At 43.0% G+C, this 21,510-nt stretch overlaps 2 protein-coding genes across 7 annotated transcripts in view; both read left to right on the top strand.

The window, feature by feature from the left end:
• LOC122697381 (butyrophilin subfamily 2 member A1-like) overlaps positions 1-2,447 on the top strand; it is a 10,589-nt gene extending 8,142 nt beyond the window's left edge. For 4 of the 6 annotated variants that reach the window (XM_043908186.1, XM_043908183.1, XM_043908181.1 and 1 more), the window contains one exon: positions 1,382-2,447. In XM_043908186.1, the coding sequence (XP_043764121.1) occupies positions 1,382-1,998 (617 nt within the window). In that variant the 3' untranslated portion in view covers positions 1,999-2,447. The remainder of the gene's footprint in view (positions 1-1,381) is intronic. The other 2 variants (XM_043908187.1, XM_043908184.1) reach the window with 2 other exon arrangements.
• On the top strand, positions 1,460-21,510 carry BTN1A1 (butyrophilin subfamily 1 member A1). The gene is made up of 8 exons (XM_043908188.1): positions 1,460-1,557; positions 15,188-15,324; positions 15,703-16,050; positions 17,408-17,689; positions 18,533-18,682; positions 19,177-19,197; positions 19,305-19,331; positions 19,739-21,510. Exons 2-8 carry the CDS (start codon positions 15,246-15,248, stop codon positions 20,410-20,412), a joined length of 1,581 nt encoding a protein of 526 aa, XP_043764123.1. The 5' UTR covers positions 1,460-1,557; positions 15,188-15,245; the 3' UTR covers positions 20,413-21,510.

Below are 21,510 nucleotides of genomic sequence, written 5' to 3'. Positions count from 1 at the left end.
GGGTTGCCATTTCCTTCTTCAGGGGATCTTCCTGACCCAGAGATCGAACCCAGGTCTCCTGCGTTGCAAGCAGATTCTTTACTGTCTGAGCCACCAAGGACGCATAAACACTGAAGCTGCCGAAACCCAGAAAACCATACATAGAAGAGCCCCCCAAAAGTTACATTTTAGTAGCCGTTGTTCTCTGAGTCCTGATTAATTTGAAAGAAGACGATACTGGCTTAGCTGCCTCTAATGTGGGAGATGGTATATAGACTACACAGTGGAAGAGCCATGTGTGGGAAAGGCAGTGAACTTCCCAGGCCTGGCTCGGGGGTGTGTAGAGGCCAGAAATGCCTTCCTGCTCCAAGAGAGCACTGATATTCTGTGTATAGGGGAGGGGTTGTGGGCAAGAGGGAAAGCACAGGGTCCAATGACCTGGTCCCAGTGAGCGCTTTTGAGTTCTATGATTTGTCACCTTCTGCTCAAGAGCATCAAAGAATACAGCCTTTGCTGGATCCCACAGCACTCAGACGTTTCCTCTTTCAAATTTCAAAATTATCACTGTCAGACATATAAATTTGGAGAAAGAAGAAAATCACTTTAACACAATTGTTTTGTATTAGATGTAGACTGACTAATAGTAACTGCCCAAAAGTAACTGCAGAGATGGCTGCAGAATGTCAGGGGTCTGAAACATTTCTTATATCCGGACAGGTCATAACTGTAGTCATCACACCTATATTATTAAAGCAAAATGGATGGATATAGTTTCCCCTACCTTTTGCCATACTTACGTCTCAGGCAGCAGGATGATTTTGGGGGACATTATCTTCCTTTTTTAGCCTCTGAAGGGTGCTCTTGTTAGTCATTTAAATCAGTTGTCCATGGGTTAAACCAGTAGGACACAGAGGACCATGTAGGGACCCTTTATCACCCTTATCTGTATAGGGAAAAATTGGCCTTATTTGCTTAATTGGGGGAGGGGAAGAGGATGGATCCTCTTTGCTAGTTTAAGCCAAGTGGGAAACTTTATTCTAACTCGAGCCGCAGAGATCATATATCTTGAATAGAAAAGCTGACAGATCTGAGAACTTTGAAAGTGGGAGCCATTCATTTCAGCTCGTTGGCTGAATTTTCTGTATTTCTTAGAGCCCCAGTCCTCCTCTACCTGAGGCAGCCCTCCTGCCACTCAAGAGAGAGGAGTGCAGACTCAGTAATTCAATTCTATCTGTGAGCTCCCTGGGATCTGGGGTCAAGGGGCTTTCATGGAAAAGGCTGTTACCCAGGGGATCTCCCCTATGCTTTCTGGGATCTCTCAGGGGACCAGGAGTCAGGTCCTGGTCTCAGGATCTCACAGTCTTGTGAGATCCCAGGCCTAAATCTGAGATTTCCTCTGCAGCTGATGTGGTCCTGGACCCAGACACCTCTCATCCCGAGCTCTTCCTGTCAGAGGACCGGAGAAGTGTGAGAAGGGGCCCTTCCAGGCAGAGCGTGCCTGACAACCCGGAGAGATTCGACTGTCGGCCTTGTGTCCTGGGCCTGGAGAGCTACTCCTCAGGGAGACATTACTGGGAGGTAGAAGTCAAAAACGTGATGGTGTGGGCTGTAGGGGTTTGTAGAGACAATGTTGAGAGGAAAGGGGAGGCCCTCCTGGTTCCTCAGAATGGCTTCTGGACCCTGGAGATGTTTGAGAACCAATACCGTGCCCTCTCCTCTCCAGAGAAGATTCTCCCCCTGAAAGAGCACCTTCACCGGGTGGGCGTCTTCCTGGACTACGAAGCTGGAGATGTGTCCTTCTATAACATGATGAACAGGTCACACATCTACACATGTCCACGTTCACCCTTCTCTGGGCCCCTGAGGCCCTTCTTCAGGCTGGGTTCCGATGACAGCGCCCTCTTTATCTGTCCATCGTTTAGAGGGGCCCAAGGGGTCACAGTGCCTGAGGGGGGCCTGGTCCTTCACAGGGCAGAGACCCACCACAACCGCCAATTCCCTGGTCTCACAGCCAGGTAGGGAAACTCAGGCCACCTCTACGACAGCACCGCCTGGAAGAATACCACCCTCCTTCCTTCTGGTCACAGGAGAATCTCCCCCAGGGTTCCCCTAGACATGTCTTCAAGCCCCAGAGCATGTGTCTCCCTCATTAGGCTATTGCTTTAGTAGCTTGTTGCATGTAACCATGGGGCAGGGGCCGGTCTCAGGCTCACTAAGTACTGCCACATGGCTCCCAACCAACAAGTAAGTGTGAGAAAGTAACAGCAGAGAACCAGCTGCTTTAACATTGGATGACGCATTCAGCCCGAGACTGGAATTGACATCAGGTATTGTGGATCTGGGGATTCCCTAATAGCTCAGTTGGTAAAGAATCCACCCGCAATGAGGGAGACCTGGGTTTGATCCTGGGGTTGGGAAAATCCCCTGGAGAAGGGAAAGGCTACCCACTGCAGTATTCTTGGACTTCCCTTATGGCTCAGCTGGTAAAGAATCCACCCGCAATGCGGGAGACCTGGGTTTGATCCTGGGGTTGGGAAAATCCCCTGGAGAAGGGAAAGGCTACCCACTGCAGTATTCTTGGACTTCCCTTATGGCTCAGCTGGTAAAGAATCCACCCGCAATGCGGGAGACCTGGGTTTGATCCTGGGGTTGGGAAAATCCCCTGGAGAAGGGAAAGGCTACCCACTCCAGTATTCTGGCCTGGAGAATTCCGTGGACTGTAAAGTCCATGGGGTCACAAAGAGTCAGACACGACTGAGCGACTTGCACTTGCACTTTCACTGTGGATCTGGGGCAAGGACAACGGGACATACTGGATGTAAGAGGGGCAGGGAGCCAGGAATGGAGGTCAGAGATGGAGGAAGTAAGACAGAAGGTCCACCCCCAGGATTTCCAGAGCACACAGTAAAGCTCCACAGGCCTAGCTTCAGGATGATCTAGGATGAAGGAGGATGAAGGACAAGAATGCATCCGGGCCTGGCCTGGCCTGGCTCAGGTGTCCCTACAATAAACAAGGCGTCAGTACTTTGTTATTGGGTGTGGCCTAAGGTTTAAGGTCCCAGATGAGCAGATAAGCGTTGGACCAAGTGGATCTCAAAGTTCAGGTTCAGTGAGGAGAGCAGTGCTTTCCAGCTTTTTGGCCTCAGGATGCATTTAGACACATAAAAAATTATTGAGGACAGAAAAGTGCTTTTGCTCATTTGGGTTATATCTATCAATATATGTGGCATTAAAGATTAAACTGAGAACTTTTTTAATGTATTTATTAACATATTAAAAAAAGGATCAAGTCAATTATAGGTTAAAAAGAAAAACATGTTTCAGGAATGATCACTATATGTTGTTTCCAATGTAAAATAAAGTTTATTGAGAAGTGTGGTATTTTTTTATGTTTTTGCAAGTCTAATGTCTGGCTCCTAGAAGGTAGCTAGATCCTCATCATCTGCCTCTGTATTCAATGCTGGAATCTCAGGTCATGGAGGCTCTAGAAAGCATTATCTACACTAGTGAGAGAATGAGAGGAAAAATGATAAATAATAGCTTACTATTATTATTATGGAGCAGTATTAACTTTGTAGACTCAAAATGTAACAGAGATTGCCCCCCCAAAAATCTGTAAAACATCCTTTGAGAACCAGGATAGAGGACCCTGGAATTGAGTCAGGCATTTAAAATTATGACATAAATGGGAGTATTTTGGGCTTTATGTAATTTAGTCATCCAATTATAAAACCTGGCTGAAAAATTTAAAAGATACTTAAAAAGTTCAAAATTGTATTACTGCAGTTCCTATAGTAAACAAGGCGTCACGATGGACACGTTCTAGAAAAAAATCTGGAACATTGAACTTGGTGATTTGTTGAGATGGAAAACTGGTTTATTAATGTGCGTGTGTTTTATTTTTGGTACTGTTGACATGATAACATTTGAGCAGTTTTAACTAAAAGCACCAGACTGCGAGTCAGGAAACAAGTGCTACTAATACCTGCCTGTATTAATCTTAGAAAAGTTACAGCTTTTCAGTGTTTTGGCATTCCATAAAATAAGACTTTGAGTGGGTTTGCATATCTTTTAGTATAGTTTGCAAAACACTTTTATTCATTCAGTATCCTTGCTTTCTCATAAGAAATATACTGATCCCCATTTCACAGTGAAACAGTGTTGTCTAGCAAGTTAAAGTGATTTTTGTCATTGTTTAAGGAAAATAGAGTTTTCATTCATACTTTAAAAAAAATTGTCTCATCTTTAAGGCACCTTCTAAACATAAAATTTAGATGTTTTAAGTGTTTACTGAAACTAAACATGAACCCAATGCTCTGCTAATCACTGTACAAAATAGCATAGAGCTCAGCTCCCAGCTTCCTTTACTCAATCTTTCATTCATATATTTACTTATTCATTCACTCTCAAGAAATTTATCACCTTTAATGTATTGACCATGTGCAGTCTGTTGTGCTATGAAGGAAATAAATAAACAGGATGATATTATAGAGAGGAATGGGTGGGAGCTGAGGAGGGCTACTTTAGATAGAAAATTAGATGGTAAGGTTAAGGAGGGTTTCCTGAAGGAAGTGATGGGTCTTCTGAGACTTGAGGACTAAGAAAGATTCCCAGGCGGCAGGAATCTTGTGCCTACAGGCCCCAAAGCAGAAATAAACTAACTAGTTAAAGAACATAAGCCCCTACTGTCAGAGCAGAGACTGAGAATGGGACAAACAAGTAGAAAGGAACAACAGGAAATAGGTAGAAAGCAGACAGGCTATCTGGGGCCTCATAGCAAAGTGCTGAGAATCAAACTGAAGCAGAATCTTACTGAAAAGCAAAGCTCAAGTGAACAGAAAATGTCTAGAGTCACCCGAGTGTTATTATTTCCTCTTCCTAAAAGGATTATTATTATTATTTTTTTTGGCCACACTGCACGGCTTGCAAAGCATAGAGTCCTAACCACTAGACCATCAGGGAGGTACCAGATTTCTCATTCTTAACAGCATGGGGAATTAAATTTTCCAGAATTTCCTTCTTCCTGGATTTGGGGCCTGGCAGGGAGGTGGAGTAGAGCATGGAGAAAAGGGGAATGGCCCCCAGGGACTTTGCCCTTTCGTTGGGGGTCACGAGTTGAGCCCGGTATAATGATCCCAGCACCCTCAGTGGCTGAGAGCCACAGTGTCTGTGACTCCCATCTGCCCTCTTGGCTCTGACTGTGACTTGGATTCAGCCCCAAGAGGAGATTCAACCCCAAAATGTCGGGTGACTCCAGACATTTTCTGTTCAGATTCAAAGAATTCTGAATCAAGACCTTCTAGTGGAAGTTTTTCAGATTTTTGGCATCTTAGTTTAATTAAAGAGAAACTTTAAAAAAAATTAATATTGAAGTAATAGTTGATTAACAATGTTGTGATCGTTTCAGCTGTACAGCAAAGTGGTTCAATGATACATATCAAAGAGAGACTTTAATCTTTCACCTCAGATGGACTGGGAGTTATCATCAGTGATTATTGGGTAATAGTTTCCTCAGTGGTTAATCCTGTGCCCCTTTGATCCTCTTGTGGAGGAGAGTGGGCTGGGCCAAGGAGGGAGGTGCGGTGGGGAGATTGGAAGTTAGGTCTTCTTGGCACATCCTACCATTATTAGAAGTTTTCTCAACTTAAGGGAAAGTGAAACTTACATATCCCTGGACTCATGGAGAGCTTTCCTTAATCACATAACTATTTACACAGGCTTGACAGGAAACAGCCAGGCACATTGCTGCCAGGCTGGTTCACAGGATCATTCCTTTTTCTCCCCAGTCTCCCTGATGCTTGGCTCTAAATCAACCCTTTCATACCATAAGACAGAAGGTATGTGTATAATTATCCCAGACTTTTAAATTACAGTTACTATTAATGATCAAGCTTAGAAGACTTTGATATTAGAGACATAAAAAATCTGACACAAAGTATATGTACAATTATCAGTAAATAAGCTAACATTTATAATCCAAGCAGTCTCTTGGGACTATGAATCAGCACACATGCAGCTTATTCTTATATCCATCTAACAATCATTGACTGTTGGCCATGAGCCAAGCACTATCTAGGCTTTGATGAAAATAACAGTAATTAAGACAGGTGTCATGCATGGAGTATGGTCAACCAGGGAGCACACCCAAGCTCCAGTGGCCGTACTTTCTACTGACCTTTCATTATGTAGCCTTGACTGATTGAATCATGAACCACATAGTGATTGAACTCCTTCTCCGGCCCCTCTTTCTTCCTGAGTCAAGCTGAACACAAAAAGCTCAAATCCTCAATCCCGTTGGCACATGATTGGCCTTTCTGTTTTGCTGACTCACCATCTCATTAGAATAAACTCTCAGGTTCAGTCCAGTGAGCTCAGCAGGACTAACACAACACTCTTAATACTCAGGAAATTCCAAGGGTTTAGGTTATTTCCCAGGAGATCAGACAAAGGCCAGACCTCTTACTACACAGTTTGAAAAACAATATCAAGGGGAAAGGACTAGGGTGCAGTTGGATTTGGGCTACTACCAGAATAGAAAGATCAGAGCTGCCAAAGGATGGTAGGGAAAATAGTGGACAGGCCAGAGAAATAGGGACAGCCAATTCAGTAGGGACTCTTGAGGTAGCAAAAGGAGTTTGTGTTTTCTTCTAACTATAATTGGAAACTATTATTGTAAACAAGGAAGTAACAGAACAATTTCTGTTAGGTGGTCCAGTGATTAGGTTTCTGCATTTTCACTGCTGAAGATGAGTTCAATTCGAGCGGGCAAAATAAGATCACTGCAGGGTGAGGCAAAACAGAAAGAAAGAAAAAGAAAAGAAAGAATTTCCTTTTAAAAGAGAAAAATAGAAAAATTTGAAGATGTTATACTATGAACTTGATGTTAGAGAAATGGGTAGCCTCCAGAAGCTAGTGCTAGGCACACTATTCCAGAACATAGCACCTTGGCATATAGAATATCTTAAGATGAAGGCATCTAAGAAAATTGCAGGAGGAAGGCACCTTTTTTTCCCTGAAAGCAGAAATATAAATCCCACATATGAAAGGTAACTTCCCTGTACCAGGTAGCAAGAAGATGTCTTTATCACCAAGGGGAAGGCTATATAAACAAACCTGTTTTTTCTTCACAATTTACTTCACAATTGACCCTTACCCTGAGCCCCTTTGTTTCATCAATTCCTCACTATTGTTTCTTTGCCTAAAATGGATTGAAACTTCCTGCTCTGGCCACTTCTTCAGGTCTTCAATCTCTTGTGAGGTCTCTCAAGTAACACATGTAAACATGCAATAAATTTGTATGCTTTTCTCCTGTTAATTTGTCTTTGTCAGTTTAATTTTCACAGCCAGGGATCCTCAGAGAGTTGATTTTTATTTTTTATTAAAAATTTTTTTTATTGATGGGTATTTGCTGTACAATTTTATATAAGTTATAAGTGTAGAATATAGTGAGTCACAATTTGTAAAGGTTATAGTCCATTTAGTTATTGTAAACTATTGTAAACTACTATATCCTTGTAGTTTATCTTACACCCTACCCCTGTATTGCCCCTCCTTGAAGGTTGCTTTTTAATATGATACCACTGCACTTCTAGGAACAAGTTTCTACACTGGGTACTTATTGCTAAGTAACGAATCACCCTAAACATTACTGGCTTAAAATAACACTCAGTTGTTATTATTCATATGTCGAGGTGTCAGCTGAGTGTGGCTAATCTAGTCCTCAACTCAGCTGGGCTTTTCTGCTTCAAGCTGCAGTGGCTAAGCAGCTCAGCTTCTCATTACAAGTCTATGAGTTGGCTGGGACAACTATTCCACTTGTCTCCTATCCTAAGACTAAATGGCTGATCAAAGCAGTTTCTTCTTATGACAGTCAGTTCCTTATGGTGTTCAAGAGTGAATGGCGGGGACTTCCCTGGAGGTCCAGTGGTTAAGACGCTGCACTGTCAATGCAAGGGGAGAGAGTTCAATCCTTGGTTGGGGAACTGAGATTCCACATGCTGTGGCCAAAAGATAAAAGAAAAAGGTGAATGGAAACAGGCAAGGCATCTCAAGAGGTCTTGGAATAGACATATTGTCAATTTCTACATGCCACTGGTTAAAGCAAATCATGTGGCCAAATGCGAAGTTAAGAGGTGGGGAAATACACTTTGCCATGATGAGACCATACCAAAGATGAGGATTCCGGGAGGACTGAAGGACTGAGGTTAGTAATTCAATCTTTCACACCACTGTTCAAGATCCACCAAATTTCTATATCTTCCTCAAAACCTTCTAGTAGTATTTCCATCCCCAGTGCTCCTCCTGTCTCTAGACATGTGCTGGTATTTCATACCCTTTTAGATAACTTCCACTCAAAAGTCATCCTAGTCTAGAAATTAAGGAATATGATTCCAGATTTTTCAAAGTTGGAAGGGACTCTAAAGGTTATAATGCCCCAAATATGTTTAGATCTGAAGGAAAATGCAGACTCTGGTTGAGGAAGAAAGAAAGAAACAAGCCTAGCAGAGGCTATAGTGTTCTTCACTTAAACATCTCACAGACACCCACATCAGACAAGACCATTCTGTGCTTGTGATGGAGCGAGACAAAAACAAATCCACTCTATGATCTTGTCAGCACAGGCAATAACAAAACAAGAACACAAAGCAAGCCACAAAATTGACCATACACCTCCCTCTCTTGGCTAACTGCAGTAATTGCTACATCTTTACCAATTGCAATTTATTTATTTAATTTTGGCCCCACTGCCAGGCTTGTGGGATTCTGGTTCATCAACCAGGGATGAAACCTGGGCACCTGCAATGGAAGCTCAGAGTCCTAATCACTAGACTGCCAGGAAATTCCCACCAATTGCAATTTTAGCCCACTCTGTTCCTTTACTTTCTAATAAAAATTATTGGAATATTCACTCCTACAACAGCCCACTGCTTTCTGACAGCATTCATCCAGAACAAACCCTTCTTTCCTTGAACCTCCCCCAAATCACCCAACACAGTCCTAAATCCTGTAATATCTAGTGCACCTGCTCTCACTGATGCACTCCTCATCTCCCAGCCCCACGTGGTGTGTGAAATCCACACTACTGTAACAAGTACCAACAAATCCAATTTCATTAGGCTACAGGTGGGCTTTGGCTGGTGGCCTTCAACATGGTCACAGGCAAGCCAGGCCCCACTATCAGCCTCCAGCGCTCACTCCCATCCACATCAAATTTGGCCCTAGACTTTTAGTTCCTCAGATACAGCAAAATCTCTCAGTATCTAAAGCCAAGAGGAACTTCCCACAGATTTCTCAGAACAAAAATTGAAACAAAAAGTATTCTTTGTTCATGATGTATCTATAATTTTTCAGTAATCAAGTATTCACAGAAGGGAACAGTCACTCCATTGTGCATTTCATGCTCACATTCCATCCTCTTTCCTACATCTTTAAGTCAAATCTTAATGGGTAATTTTCCAAAGAAACTCATACAAGAACTTGGAGAATTCTGGTGTTCCCTCCATTGTTCTATAAACAAGGCTTTGTATCTCTCCCCCTCCCCCTACCACCTCTCTTTTCATAAGAGAGTAGCATGGAAGGCCTTGTATTTCTTATAACACCTCTCTGTGAAAACCTAAAAGTAAGATCAGACCAATAATGAATTCATGATTGTTGGTTGGTTGCTTAGTCACTAAGTTGTGTCCAACTCTCTACAACTCAAAGGACTGTAGCCCATCAGGCTTCTCTGTCCATGGGATTTCCCAGGCAAGAATACTGGAGTGGGTTGCCATTTCCTTCTCCAGGGGATCTTCCCGAACCAGCCACTGAATCCATGTCTCCTGCATCGGCAGGTGGATTCTTTGCTGCTGAGCCACCAGGAAAGCCCTGATGAATTCATAGCCTGCTTCTAAGATTCTAAACTCTGTGTTTTCATGTTTTCTATAGCCCGTCCTCCAGAGGGTTAATGTAGCCCTTCTTTGGAGGACTTTATCCCACCAAGTAACAGAAAGACAGGGTCAGTGGGGGGGATTGTGGGAACTACTCAGAGTGGCTCCTGTAACCCCAACTCCTTCCTTATATCCTCTTATTTATCCCTTGCACAATCCAATCTCACTTTATTGGCTCCCATACATTCCCTTCCTGAGTCTCTTCTTTATTCTAGGAACTCTCTGTTTCAAAAGTATTTCCAGGAATATGACTCAGAGATGTCACCCCTCAATCAGTCCTCAGACTCTTGCTGCAGGGGCACATGTTTAACCTCACTCCACCCCAGGAATGCTGCCCTTCTACACAAAAATCCATCACATCTTCCTCAGGCTTCTTCAGTTCCTTTCTACTCACCCTTTACATATGCAAATCTGTTGTGCTATAACGCACATATTTTTTTTCTTCTAGTTTTATTGGGCTCTAAGTCACAGAGCACTGTATGTGTTTTAGGTGTATAGCATAATGATTTGACTTAATTCGTGCAGAGCCAGCAGCTGCCTCTTCACCTGTAGCATCCATGTAAAGAACAGGATAAAGCTCCTGTGGACCAGCAGCAGCCAGGAGAAACCTGGTCCCAGTCCAGATCTAAATCAGAATCTGTTTTTAATAAGACCCTCCAGTGGAGCATATGCTCACTTAAGTTAGAGAAGCGCTGCTCTGGGAGGGATGGGAATGGGGAGGGATTGTAATAGCAATAATAAATTATCTGAGATGTTTGACTATGGAAACTGTACTTAGAGGCTGTTAAACGGGTGGGGAGAATCTGTGATGGGAACACAGAAAACCAAACAAAGGATATAAGTTCAATCATTTAACTCCCTCCCTTCCCCATCTCCCCCAAACACACACACACAAAATTGTACAGGAAAATAAAAGTAATTACATACAAAACTTGGTTTCATAAAAATATAATCACATAACCATGGTATAGGAAACACTGAACAAAAATGGCATACTTCTTTTGGTGATATAAAAGAATGGTGTTAGTCAGGGTTCTCCAGAGAAACAGGACCAATAGGATATATATTAAAGAAGGTTTATTAAGAAGGATAGGTTCATGTAATTATAAAGGCAAAGAAGTCCCACAATCTGCCCTTTGTAACCTGGAGGTCCAGAAAAACTGGTGGTGTAGTTCTGGTCCAAACATGAAGACCTGAGAAGCAGGGGAGACAGTGATGTAAGTCCAGGCAGAGTCCAAATGCCAGAGAACCAGAAGTGCCAACATCTGAGGGCAGGGCCTGGAAGTTTCAGATCAGACAAAGAGCAAATTCGCCCTTCCTGCATCTTTTTGTTCTGTTTAGGCGCTCAAAGGACTGGATGATACCCACCTGCATTAGTGAGAGCAATATCCTCACTTACTAATGCAAATACTTATCTCTTCTGGCAATATCCTCACAAACACAGCCAGAAATAACATTTTACCAGTTACTTGGTAGTCCTTAGCCCAATCAAGGTAACACATGAAATCAACCATCATAAGAACTAAATCATCACTGACCATACTAGAGCATCAAAAAGTAATATCTAAAAATCAATTCATCAAGAAATAGCAACATAAATTGTTCCTCTTGAGAATGCCTAGATAAATACCAGATAAAGCAACAAAGCATTTGAAAAGGCTGTTTCTAGGGAATGAGGACACATAGGGTGAAACTGGTGATTTTCTTATAAGCTCGTTACACTATTTATTTAAAAAAAAAAACAAAAAAGCTTTGTATGGATGACCTTGACAGAATAGAAACTGACTGTTGTTTTTTTTTCTTTTAATGCTAGTGGTTACCTCAGTAAAATGCAGTTGGAGGTCAAGTAAGACAAGGGTGAGAGTAATCATTGGCTCTGACTAATTTATAATATTGGGAAATTTGAATGGCGTATGACGAAAAGCGGAGTGTGGTGGGGAGAAGCCCTTCTATTTTTGTATTCAATTTGCTCTTATACAGAGCACATCACATTCTTCAGCCCAAATAGTTTCATGTCTAAGAGAAAGAGTTTATGTGTTTAGTCTCCAGAACAGCAGGAAATTGCTCATAGCAGCCCCACATCACAAAGGCACCCCACAAACAATGGGAGTCATGACAGGTGGGGGCATCTAGAATCTCTGTTCACTGATGGAGCCTGGAAAATTCAGAGATCCTGTCCAGTGTTGTTGGTTTCTGTTGAAGTGACTCAGATATTATCCAACCGGAACCTTGGTTGCCACATAATAGCTTGAGTTCTATTAGCTGTCTATTTCCTGGCTCCTTTCCTTCAGTCTAGCTCTCTTAGGTAAAATTAGTTCTTCCCCCTCTCCTCTTCCCAAATTATTATTAGATATTTTGACAATGCAGAGCAAGGGAGAGAAGTCTAATCAGAATGAATTAAGGAGAGGAAACTTATCAGTGAAATTAGTGAAAGTTAAGCACAAACAAAAGCTGAAAATGAGGCGGGTACATCTCAAACTAGGAAAGCCAAGGACTGGTTGGTGTGATTTAAGCTGCAAATTCTACTTCAGTCTATATGCTGATAAGAGATCAGAGAGTATGAACTCAAAGAGCTCAGTTTAGGAGGGGAAGAGAGACTTGGAAACAAAAGACAAAAATAAATGCATGTGCATCTCAGAGTAGGATTCAGGTCACGTTCGTGCCAGCAAAGAGGGATCAGGAAGTTGTCCATGTCACAGGATAAACCTGGCCCATCTTCCTGGAGAGTCGATTTCAGTTGGAGGGGGTAAAGTCTAGTCAGAGTCACATTTCTTTTGAAATTTCACATTTAATGCAGTAAAATGTCTTAATTTACCTTAAACGTTATGATAAGACTGAAGACTTTAGAAGTGTTTCTCACGTGAGCTAGCCAATGCTGGGAGACTAGGGAGAAAAGGCAAAGAGAAAGGAAGCAGGAAGGCCACTAGATCTTATAGCATTTTCTTGATGAAATTAAGGTGCTTGAACTGGATGCTGGGGTCACCTTGCAGACATGCAGACATTTTTAAGCAAAAAGTGACAAGATCAGATTTGTATTTGAGAAAATTGATTCTCCTGGCACTCGGGCATATCCACTGAAGCAAATATCTTTTTCTTTTCTTTTCTCTTTTTTGAGCAGTTCTCTTTTGTTGGTCTTGATCACAGTCTCAATTAAAAGGCAAAGAACAAATGAATGGTGAAGGGTTTTTGCCACATATATAATACAGAGCTGATGCTTTCAATTTTTAAAAAATTCACACATATTGATTTTTTTAAAAAAAAGCACCAGACTCTGTCAAAAAAAAAGGCAATTACTTGAAAAGTTTACTTCCAGAATATATTAAAATATATAAATATGAAAAATGACCAACCTCACTATCATATTAATGCATAATAAAGTAATAATTTGGTCAGTTTCATCCAGCCCATTAGTGATGAGGAGGAAGAATAGACCTCAGTGCTGGTGAGAAGGACATTTCCACTGATGGTGTGATTGGATTGACATTTCAGGAAGAAGCTTTGACAGTATGTTCATACCCTTTGGCCTAATGATGGTATTTCTGGGAATTCAGCAGAAAGTGTATCAGTAAGTTAACAAAGATGTGGACAAAGACTTGTGTATAAACTGCACTATTTATAATAGGCAAAAAACCCAAGATGTGCCATGATCTCAGGAATTATAGGAACCTTCAATATGATATAATATAGCTATGAACAGTGTTGCAAATTACATAAAAGCGTTAGTCGCTCAGTCACGTCTTACTCTTTGTGACCCAATGGACTGTAGCCTGCCAGGCTCCTCTGTCCATGTGATTCTCCAGGCAAGAATACTGGAGTGGGTAGCCATTCCCTTTTCCAAGGGATCTTCCCAACCCAGGGAACGAATACTGATCTCTGGAACTGCAAGCAAATTCTTTATGGTCTGAGCTACCAGGGAAGCCCAAATTATATAAAAGTATATCAAATTATAGAAATCATCAGTTCTATCACTGGAGTTTATCATTACTTGTTGACATTATGAATGATTTCTACCTTTAAAAATACATATCTTTAAAATGTTTTCTATGACAATAAGGGGTTTAACCCAAAACAGGGAGTTGTAGGCCTCATAAATTGCTTTTAGGGAGGTAGCTTTGCAGAGAGGCAACTCTGGGCCCTGAAAACTGAATCATACCTATGCATTCTCAGCCTATCTTTAGTTTTCAGCTCATATAAATAATAATAGAATAACAACTTCCCCTCTTCTAAATCCCTATTATATGCTAAGCACTTAACATACTTAATCTCATTTAATCTTTGCAACACTACTCCAAAGAAGGTATTATTAACAATATTTCCATTTTAGAGATTAAAAAAGTGAGGCTTGGAGATGGCCCAAGGCTTTGCATCTTATTTTAGTGTTTTCTTAAATCCTCTTTCTTTTTCACTCTGTCCCCTTCTGTAAACAGATTATCAATGCATATCCTAATTTCTAAACTGAAGACCACAAATCCATAGACCCTTCTCCTCTCTGGAACTTTTTTTCCCCCAAAGTAAATACATCAGGGATGAGGAGGGAGTGTGTTGGGGTGGAAGGGTGGGGGGAGGCAGGCTTTCCTGAGAGTACTTCCCCCTTCCTTCTCCTTTAACTTTTGCCAATGGGGCCACAACCACCTTTCTCATTTGGTAGCAGAAGCTTGATGGTGCCTTTTCCTCCAACATCAGAGGTCAGTATCTGGGATTATCCTCACCCCCCGAGAGAGCCAGCAGCCAGAGTCATTTTCTCTTTGCCGGGCTCCTTCCTCCCTAGTCCCAGGCCCCCTACTCTTCAAGCCCTTTAGCTCTCTTCAGCTCCCCTTTCTTGTTCTGTCTCCTCCAGCCTTTCTTCTTTCCTGCTCCTGCTTATTTCCCTGGTCTCCATCTCTGCCTCCATCACTGTATCTTTATTATCATTGCTAAAAGCAGATGTCAAATTATTGTGTTTGAAAAAAGAGATTTTTTTGACACAGTGGCTCCAAGACTTGTCTATTTATAATACATGAAACCGTTAATGGGTACTGTGCATCACAGTTGCCTTCTCCTAAGACTCTCTTGGGGGGCTTAGGGCCCATTTTGCTGTTTTGGACAGACAAGACTGGCTAACCTTAGGTTGGTAGGTGGATGTGAGCTGACGGCAGCCTGGACTGAAAGTCTACCCTTCGCAGGAGAGGAGGAAGCTTAAGGTGCAAATGATGCTTTGCAAGTTGAAAAGAACTGCTGGGAGGATGCAGGAGCATGGTGTCTCAATAACCCCTAGTTATTGCCTATTCTTTCATCTCTCCTAGGCTGAAGTTCCCGACAAACTCAAGCCCACCAGCATCTTGCTGCCCAGAAAGGTTGGAGATGGCAGTCTTTCCAAACTCCTGCCTCCTGGGGTGTCTGCTTATTTTCATTCTCCTCCAGCTGCCCAAGCTGGATTCTGGTAGGTCCGGAAACCATCAGACTTGTTCTCCAAATCCCTTTTAGGCTGGAAGGGGTTGGCAGGCCTAGACTAGGAGGTAAGTAGGAAGAGGGATTGAGCCGAGTAGAGAGGGAGCCTCGAATTATCTTTCTGGGTGGAACTTTGTTTCAATGATGTCCTGTCTTTTTCTCTCAATTATAGGATAATTTCTAGCCTACAAGCTTGAAATTTCTCAGTAATTGTAAGCAATCCCATTTGGCTGTCCTTAGCGACTTCCCCAAGGGCCCAGATGGACTCCTGGAGCTGTAGTGGGAGAGTGCCCTTCATTGGGATCCTTGTCTGTATCAGTCCTCAACTCCCACCTCCACATTCCGTCCGACTCTCTTGGTGTTTTGGCAGCTCGCTTTGACGTGATCGGACCCCCGGAGCCCATCCTGGCGGTGGTGGGTGAAGATGCAGAGCTACCCTGTCGCCTCTCCCCCAACGTGAGCGCCGAGGGCATGGAGCTGCGCTGGTTCCGGGAGAAGGTCTCGCCCGCGGTGTTCGTGAGCCGAGAAGGGCGAGAGCAGGAGGGAGAGGAGATGGCTGAGTACCGGGGAAGAGTGTCGCTGGTGCAGGACCATATCGCCGAGGGCAGCGTCGCTGTGAGGCTACAGGAGGTCAAAGCCTCTGATGATGGGCAGTACAGATGCTTTTTCAGGCAGGACGAAAACTACGAAGAGGCCATCGTCCATCTGAAGGTGGCTGGTGAGTGGATGGGTCTTGACTTTCTCCAGTCACTCCATGCGAGATAATATTTTCCTGTGGCTCTGTTACTTTGGAACCCATCAGACTTGTTCCCCAAATCCGTTTTAGGCTGGAAAGGGTTGGCAGGCCTAGAGTAGGAGATAAGTAGGAAGAGGGTTTGAGTTGAATAGACAGGGAGCAGCGAGTGATTTTTCTTCTGGGAAGTTTGTTTCCACGATGTCCTGCTTCTTTCTCTCAATTGTAAGATAATCATTTCCCCATGTTAACAATTAAATAAGTGTAAGAAGTAATGACTGTATAACATTCTCTTCTATTAGTGCATCATAACTTGCTTGGTCAAAGCCCAAAATTGAGCATTTAAGTTGTGTCTGCTATTCACCATTTACAGTAAGGCTGTAGTGAGCAACCCCAATGCTTACTTGGTGGCTTAGTACCTAAAGATTGATTTTGTGAGATTGTAGAACATGGTGGCTTGTTAAGGGTCTTGACCTACCTACAAAAGTTTTGGTTTTGTTTCTTTTTTTCTTTAAGCCAGAATTCAGAGTGAAACTATAAGGAAATGGTAAACACTCAGGAACAAAGTATATTTTGAAGTCTGATTTTCCCACCTGGCACCAAGCAAGTTTCTTTCTGAGCTATATTTCCTACTATAAAACTTGCCAAACAAGATTTTGCAAGAATGAAAAAAAAAAAAAAAATCAATATTGGAACTTCCCTGGAGGTCCAGCACTTCCAATGCAGGGGGCATTGGTCAGGGAACTAAGATCCCTCATGCCTGAAATATGAGAAACTGCTTTGTCAATTTTAAAAGCATTATATATTTGTAAAATATTACTGTGCAATGTATATTGCTTTTTATGCATCTATTCAAATAAAGATGAAGTTTGAAAAATACCTGGGTGAAATGCAGGTCCCTGTTTCATAACAGGGTGTCCCACATGGTAGCATCATATATAATTCATCTTTCCTTTTTAAGGAAGTTTCTTAAAGATTGGTTATAAAGCCCTGGAGATTTGATAGCATAAAACTGTCATTGTTACCTTTTACGAATGATAGACACCTTTGAGAATCTGCTGAAAATGATGGCCCTTTTATGAAAAGAATACACATTCTCACATATATACACAATATATGGAATATGACTTGGAATATGACTTTAAGCCAATAGTTGTTTCATCTCTGATAAGATATCTTCTTTTATGGATACCTCAGTTCCCTTGTGTAGTAAAACATGGAGATGGGTCCCTTTCATTTCCAGTTCCTTTGGCCTTCTCTTTCTCAAACTATATAGCCCTATGGTTATAAGGCTCCCAGAAGGGTGTCCATTAAAGGAGTAAGGCGCCTTCTTTCTCCATAGCTCTGGGCTCTGATCCTCACATCAGTATGGAAGTTCAAGAGAGCGGAGAGATCCAGCTGGAGTGCACCTCAGTGGGATGGTACCCAGAGCCCCAAGTACAGTGGCGAACTCACAAGGGAGAAGAATTTCCATCCATGTCAGAGTCCAGGAATCCTGATGAAGAAGGTTTGTTTACTGTGAGAGCTTCAGTGATCATCAGGGATACCTCCATGAAGAATGTGTCCTGCTGTATCCGGAACCTCCTTCTTGGCCAGGAGAAAGAAGTAGAGATTTCCATACCAGGTCAGTAAAACAGGTGCTAGGTTCCTTTTTGACACAGTTTCAGGGTTACATTACATGGGACATCTGCCCAGCCACAACCTCCTGGCAGACTTGTCTATTTTCATCACCTTAAACTTTCCCCACCTAAACTCCTGCCCCCTGAGCCCCACCAACTTCACTAGAGATTCTGAAGGCATAAGTTTTATACCTAGATCTCACAGACATTCCAGATTTTTCATCTTAGAAGAGGTATCTTAGATAGGAAAGTCTTCCAGATTTTCTTAGGAGATATATCTTGGAAAAGCTTTGTCTCTGAAGGGTGTGGTCTTCCTGATTCAGAGCCTTCTGGATCTAGCTAAATTAGCTCTCCTCTTTCCACCCTTACCTCCCCCTCCTCCCTATCCCATGCTAGAGCTCTAAGTTTCCAGAGTCTTCACACTCTACCTGTGGTTCCTCCAGGAACTTTTCCTTATTCTTGGGTCATTGAGTCCCCTTCTGTTGCACACAGAAGTGATATTTCCCCTTCCTTATTTACTTCCCTCATCCCCTTGGCTCCCATCCTCCATTGATGGCTAAGGAGAAATTTCCATGATAACATGAATTGGTCCATTATATTCTTTATTCCACAGGTCCTGTCCCTAAATGACTCTTCTTCATCTTCATTCCTCTTTTTCTCTGCTCTCTCTTACCTAAGACCAAAATTTATCTGAAAACCTCAGAGTGGTATTGGAGGGACTCTCTTGCCATGGGAGGAATGTGAGAGGTCCAGATCATCCTCTCTTCCAGCCCCCTTTGGAATCAGGAGAGGAGCTAGATCTGCTCTGAGTTTCTCAACAAATGTCCTTCTTGGCGATTTTGTTCTAGCCTCCTTCTTCCCAAGGCTGACTCCCTGGATGGTGGCTGTGGCTGTCATCTTGGTGGTCCTAGGACTTCTCACAATTGGGTCCATATTTTTCACTTGGAGACTATACAAGGAAAGATCCAGGCAGAGGAGGAATGAATTCAGCTCTAAAGGTAAGTCATAGAATCCCAGTCAACTTGTCAGGAGTGCTTCCACATGAGATCGAACCCAAGTCCTTTAGGATGACTGCCAATAGGAAGATAATTGATTCCAGAATTCTAAAAATCAGAGGGGATTATAAAGCTCCTGAATTGAGTGGCATCCAATATGAAGAATAACAGAGGTTTGGGTATAAGATGAGTCAAAAGCAATTCTAATTGAGATAATAGACCTGATGTTTATTCATTATTAACCTTCAGACTCTATCCTTACTTTTAACTTGGTTTCTCAGTAATGATTAAAGATCTGATACCAAGTGAGTAGGAACTTCCTGCATATTTCTTAGAAAACAAAACAAAATCCTTGTTCTTCATTTGTTGTTAATGCCTCAATAATCAGGTAGTTATGAATTAAACGGTTTCTCCTTTATCTGTTTCTCACACCTGTTTTGTTCCCCCCCTCACACCCAGGCTAGAAGGTCATTAAGGTATTTCTGTTTGTTTTCCAGAGAAACTCCTGGAAGAGCTCAGTAAGTTCTATGTTCTTGTTCTTTTTTCATCCACAAAGTTGTCTCTCTCTTATTATAAAACATGTCAATAACACTCTTTCCCCCTCCCCCACCCTCTCTCACTACAGAATGGAAAAAGGCTACATTGCATGCAGGTCAGTGACTCTGAATATCTTAAGGGCTCTGAGGTGCTACCCTGCGGGTATTCAAAGCCCTCCAATACTTGGAAATAAAAACCACTAATATATAGAGGGGAAAGGTGATGGCAAATGGCCTCAACATTATCCTTGAGGCATATAAAGGACCCTTGGAAGATGGCTAGAAGGCAAGCCCCCTCTGACAGGGTCCCATGGGGTACTGGGGACAGTCAGTTGATACATCACCCTATGGCTGTGGATGGAAGAGGGGAAAAGAGACAGCTGAGCAGGCCAAACAGTTCCCTTCCTGAGAAGACCTGTCAACTGCTAGAGCAGGTCTCCACTTCTTCAGAGAAGAAAGGATGGTTCTTTCAACCATCAGTGACATTCACTGATACAGAGACTCACTTTCTCTCTGCCTCTAGTGGACGTGACTCTGGATCCAGATACTGCCCACCCCCACCTCTTTCTGTATGAAGATTCAAAATCTGTCCGACTGGAAGATTCACGTCAGAAACTTCCTGAGAAACCAGAGAGATTTGACTCCTGGCCCTGTGTGATGGGTCGTGAGGCCTTCACCTCGGGGAGACATTACTGGGAGGTGGAGGTGGGAGACAGGACGGACTGGGCAGTTGGGGTGTGTAGGGAGAATGTGACAAAGAAAGGATTTGACCCCATGACTCCCGAGAATGGGTTCTGGGCTGTGGAGCTGTATGGAAATGGGTACTGGGCTCTCACCCCACTGCGGACCCCTCTCCCACTGGCTGGACCCCCCCGCCGGGTTGGGGTCTTCCTTGACTATGAATCAGGAGACATCTTCTTCTACAACATGACTGATGGATCCCATATCTATACTTTCTCCAAGTCCTCTTTCTCTGGTCCCCTCCGGCCCTTCTTCTGCTTGTGGTCCTGTGGTAAAAAGCCCCTGACTATCTGCCCAATCACTGATGGGCTTGAGGGAGTCACAGTAGTTGCTGATGCCAAGGACATTTCGAAGGAGATCCCACTGTCCCCCATGGGGGAGGACTCTGCCTCCGGGGATATAGAAACCCTCCATTCTAAACTAATCCCTCTCCAGCCCAGCCAAGGGGTGCCTTAAGAAATACTCCAGCTCAGCTCTTTCCCTCTACTCTAACCCCCTCTTCCACCACTCCCAGGGCTTCATCTGCCAGCTTTACTCAGCCCCTGTTTCTTCCTGTTGGGTAGGGATTAATTAATCTTGAGAAGGTTGTGTTGCTGCTGATAGAGTGTGAGGAATAGGCCCTTCCTAATCTGTTTCTGTAACAATAGTCAAGGGGCAGGGAGGTGACTCAAACTGCTTCTTGTGGTCTCCCATCCCAGAGGCCAAATCCTCTAGAGAGGGAATTGCAGTTCGGGCATCAAGATGGAGTTAGGTCGGCATGGGGTTTTGACAGAAACATCTTGGTGTCCAGGATAGGGGTTATAGAGGAATAGGTTTTAAGGAAGCAGAAAACCCAAAGGGTTCTGGGAAGGGAAAACCAGTGGCTGAAATCCCATAAAGGAACTTGGAGGGGACATCATGATAGAGGAAAATGAGGTGAACTCAGGCCAGCGATGGACCTCTGACTTGTCCCTGGAGTTATAAGGCCCACATCTCAGTTTTTCTAAGTCATTCCTACAGGGTGGATCTGAGCAATGGGAAGGGGAGTAAAGAAGGTGAGGAGGTCAGATAGAATGAGAGAGGAGAGAATTTTAAACAAAATGCAAAGGGGCTCTTTCCAACCTCACTTTGCTGATTCCACAAGTTGCTGGTTCTCTTCTTCCTTTTGATCTAGAATCTCTCCACTTCAGAGGCATTTTCAGGCATCATCTTTCAGTGATATCACCACTTTATTGGCCATTGTCTCATGGCCAATGGCCATGTTTCACCAACATGTGGTTTAAAACTGCTCAACCACACCTTTAATTAGGTTTAACCACCATCCACTTCCATACTGAGCCACGAATCACTCTCTCCCCACCCAACTTTCCTACTTGCTGCTTCTCCTCAGGGTACCCTGAAAGTTGCATCATTGTGCTCAGCACAGCTAGATTGATTGCATTTGTTTGTATTTGCATTTTCCTGTATATGTGTGTCTTGTCCAGGCTCCCACCTTCCATTTCCATTGGGTTTTCCAGGATCAATGTCACCCATGGTCTTAACCTAATAAATAAGTCTGTCTGATTGTTGAAAACA

The sequence above is a fragment of the Cervus elaphus genome, chromosome 7 (genome assembly GCF_910594005.1).
Source record: "Cervus elaphus chromosome 7, mCerEla1.1, whole genome shotgun sequence".
Classification (NCBI taxonomy): domain Eukaryota; kingdom Metazoa; phylum Chordata; class Mammalia; order Artiodactyla; family Cervidae; genus Cervus; species Cervus elaphus.
Note: the sequence above shows the minus strand (reverse complement) of the source record. Positions and strands in the feature narration are given on the sequence as shown.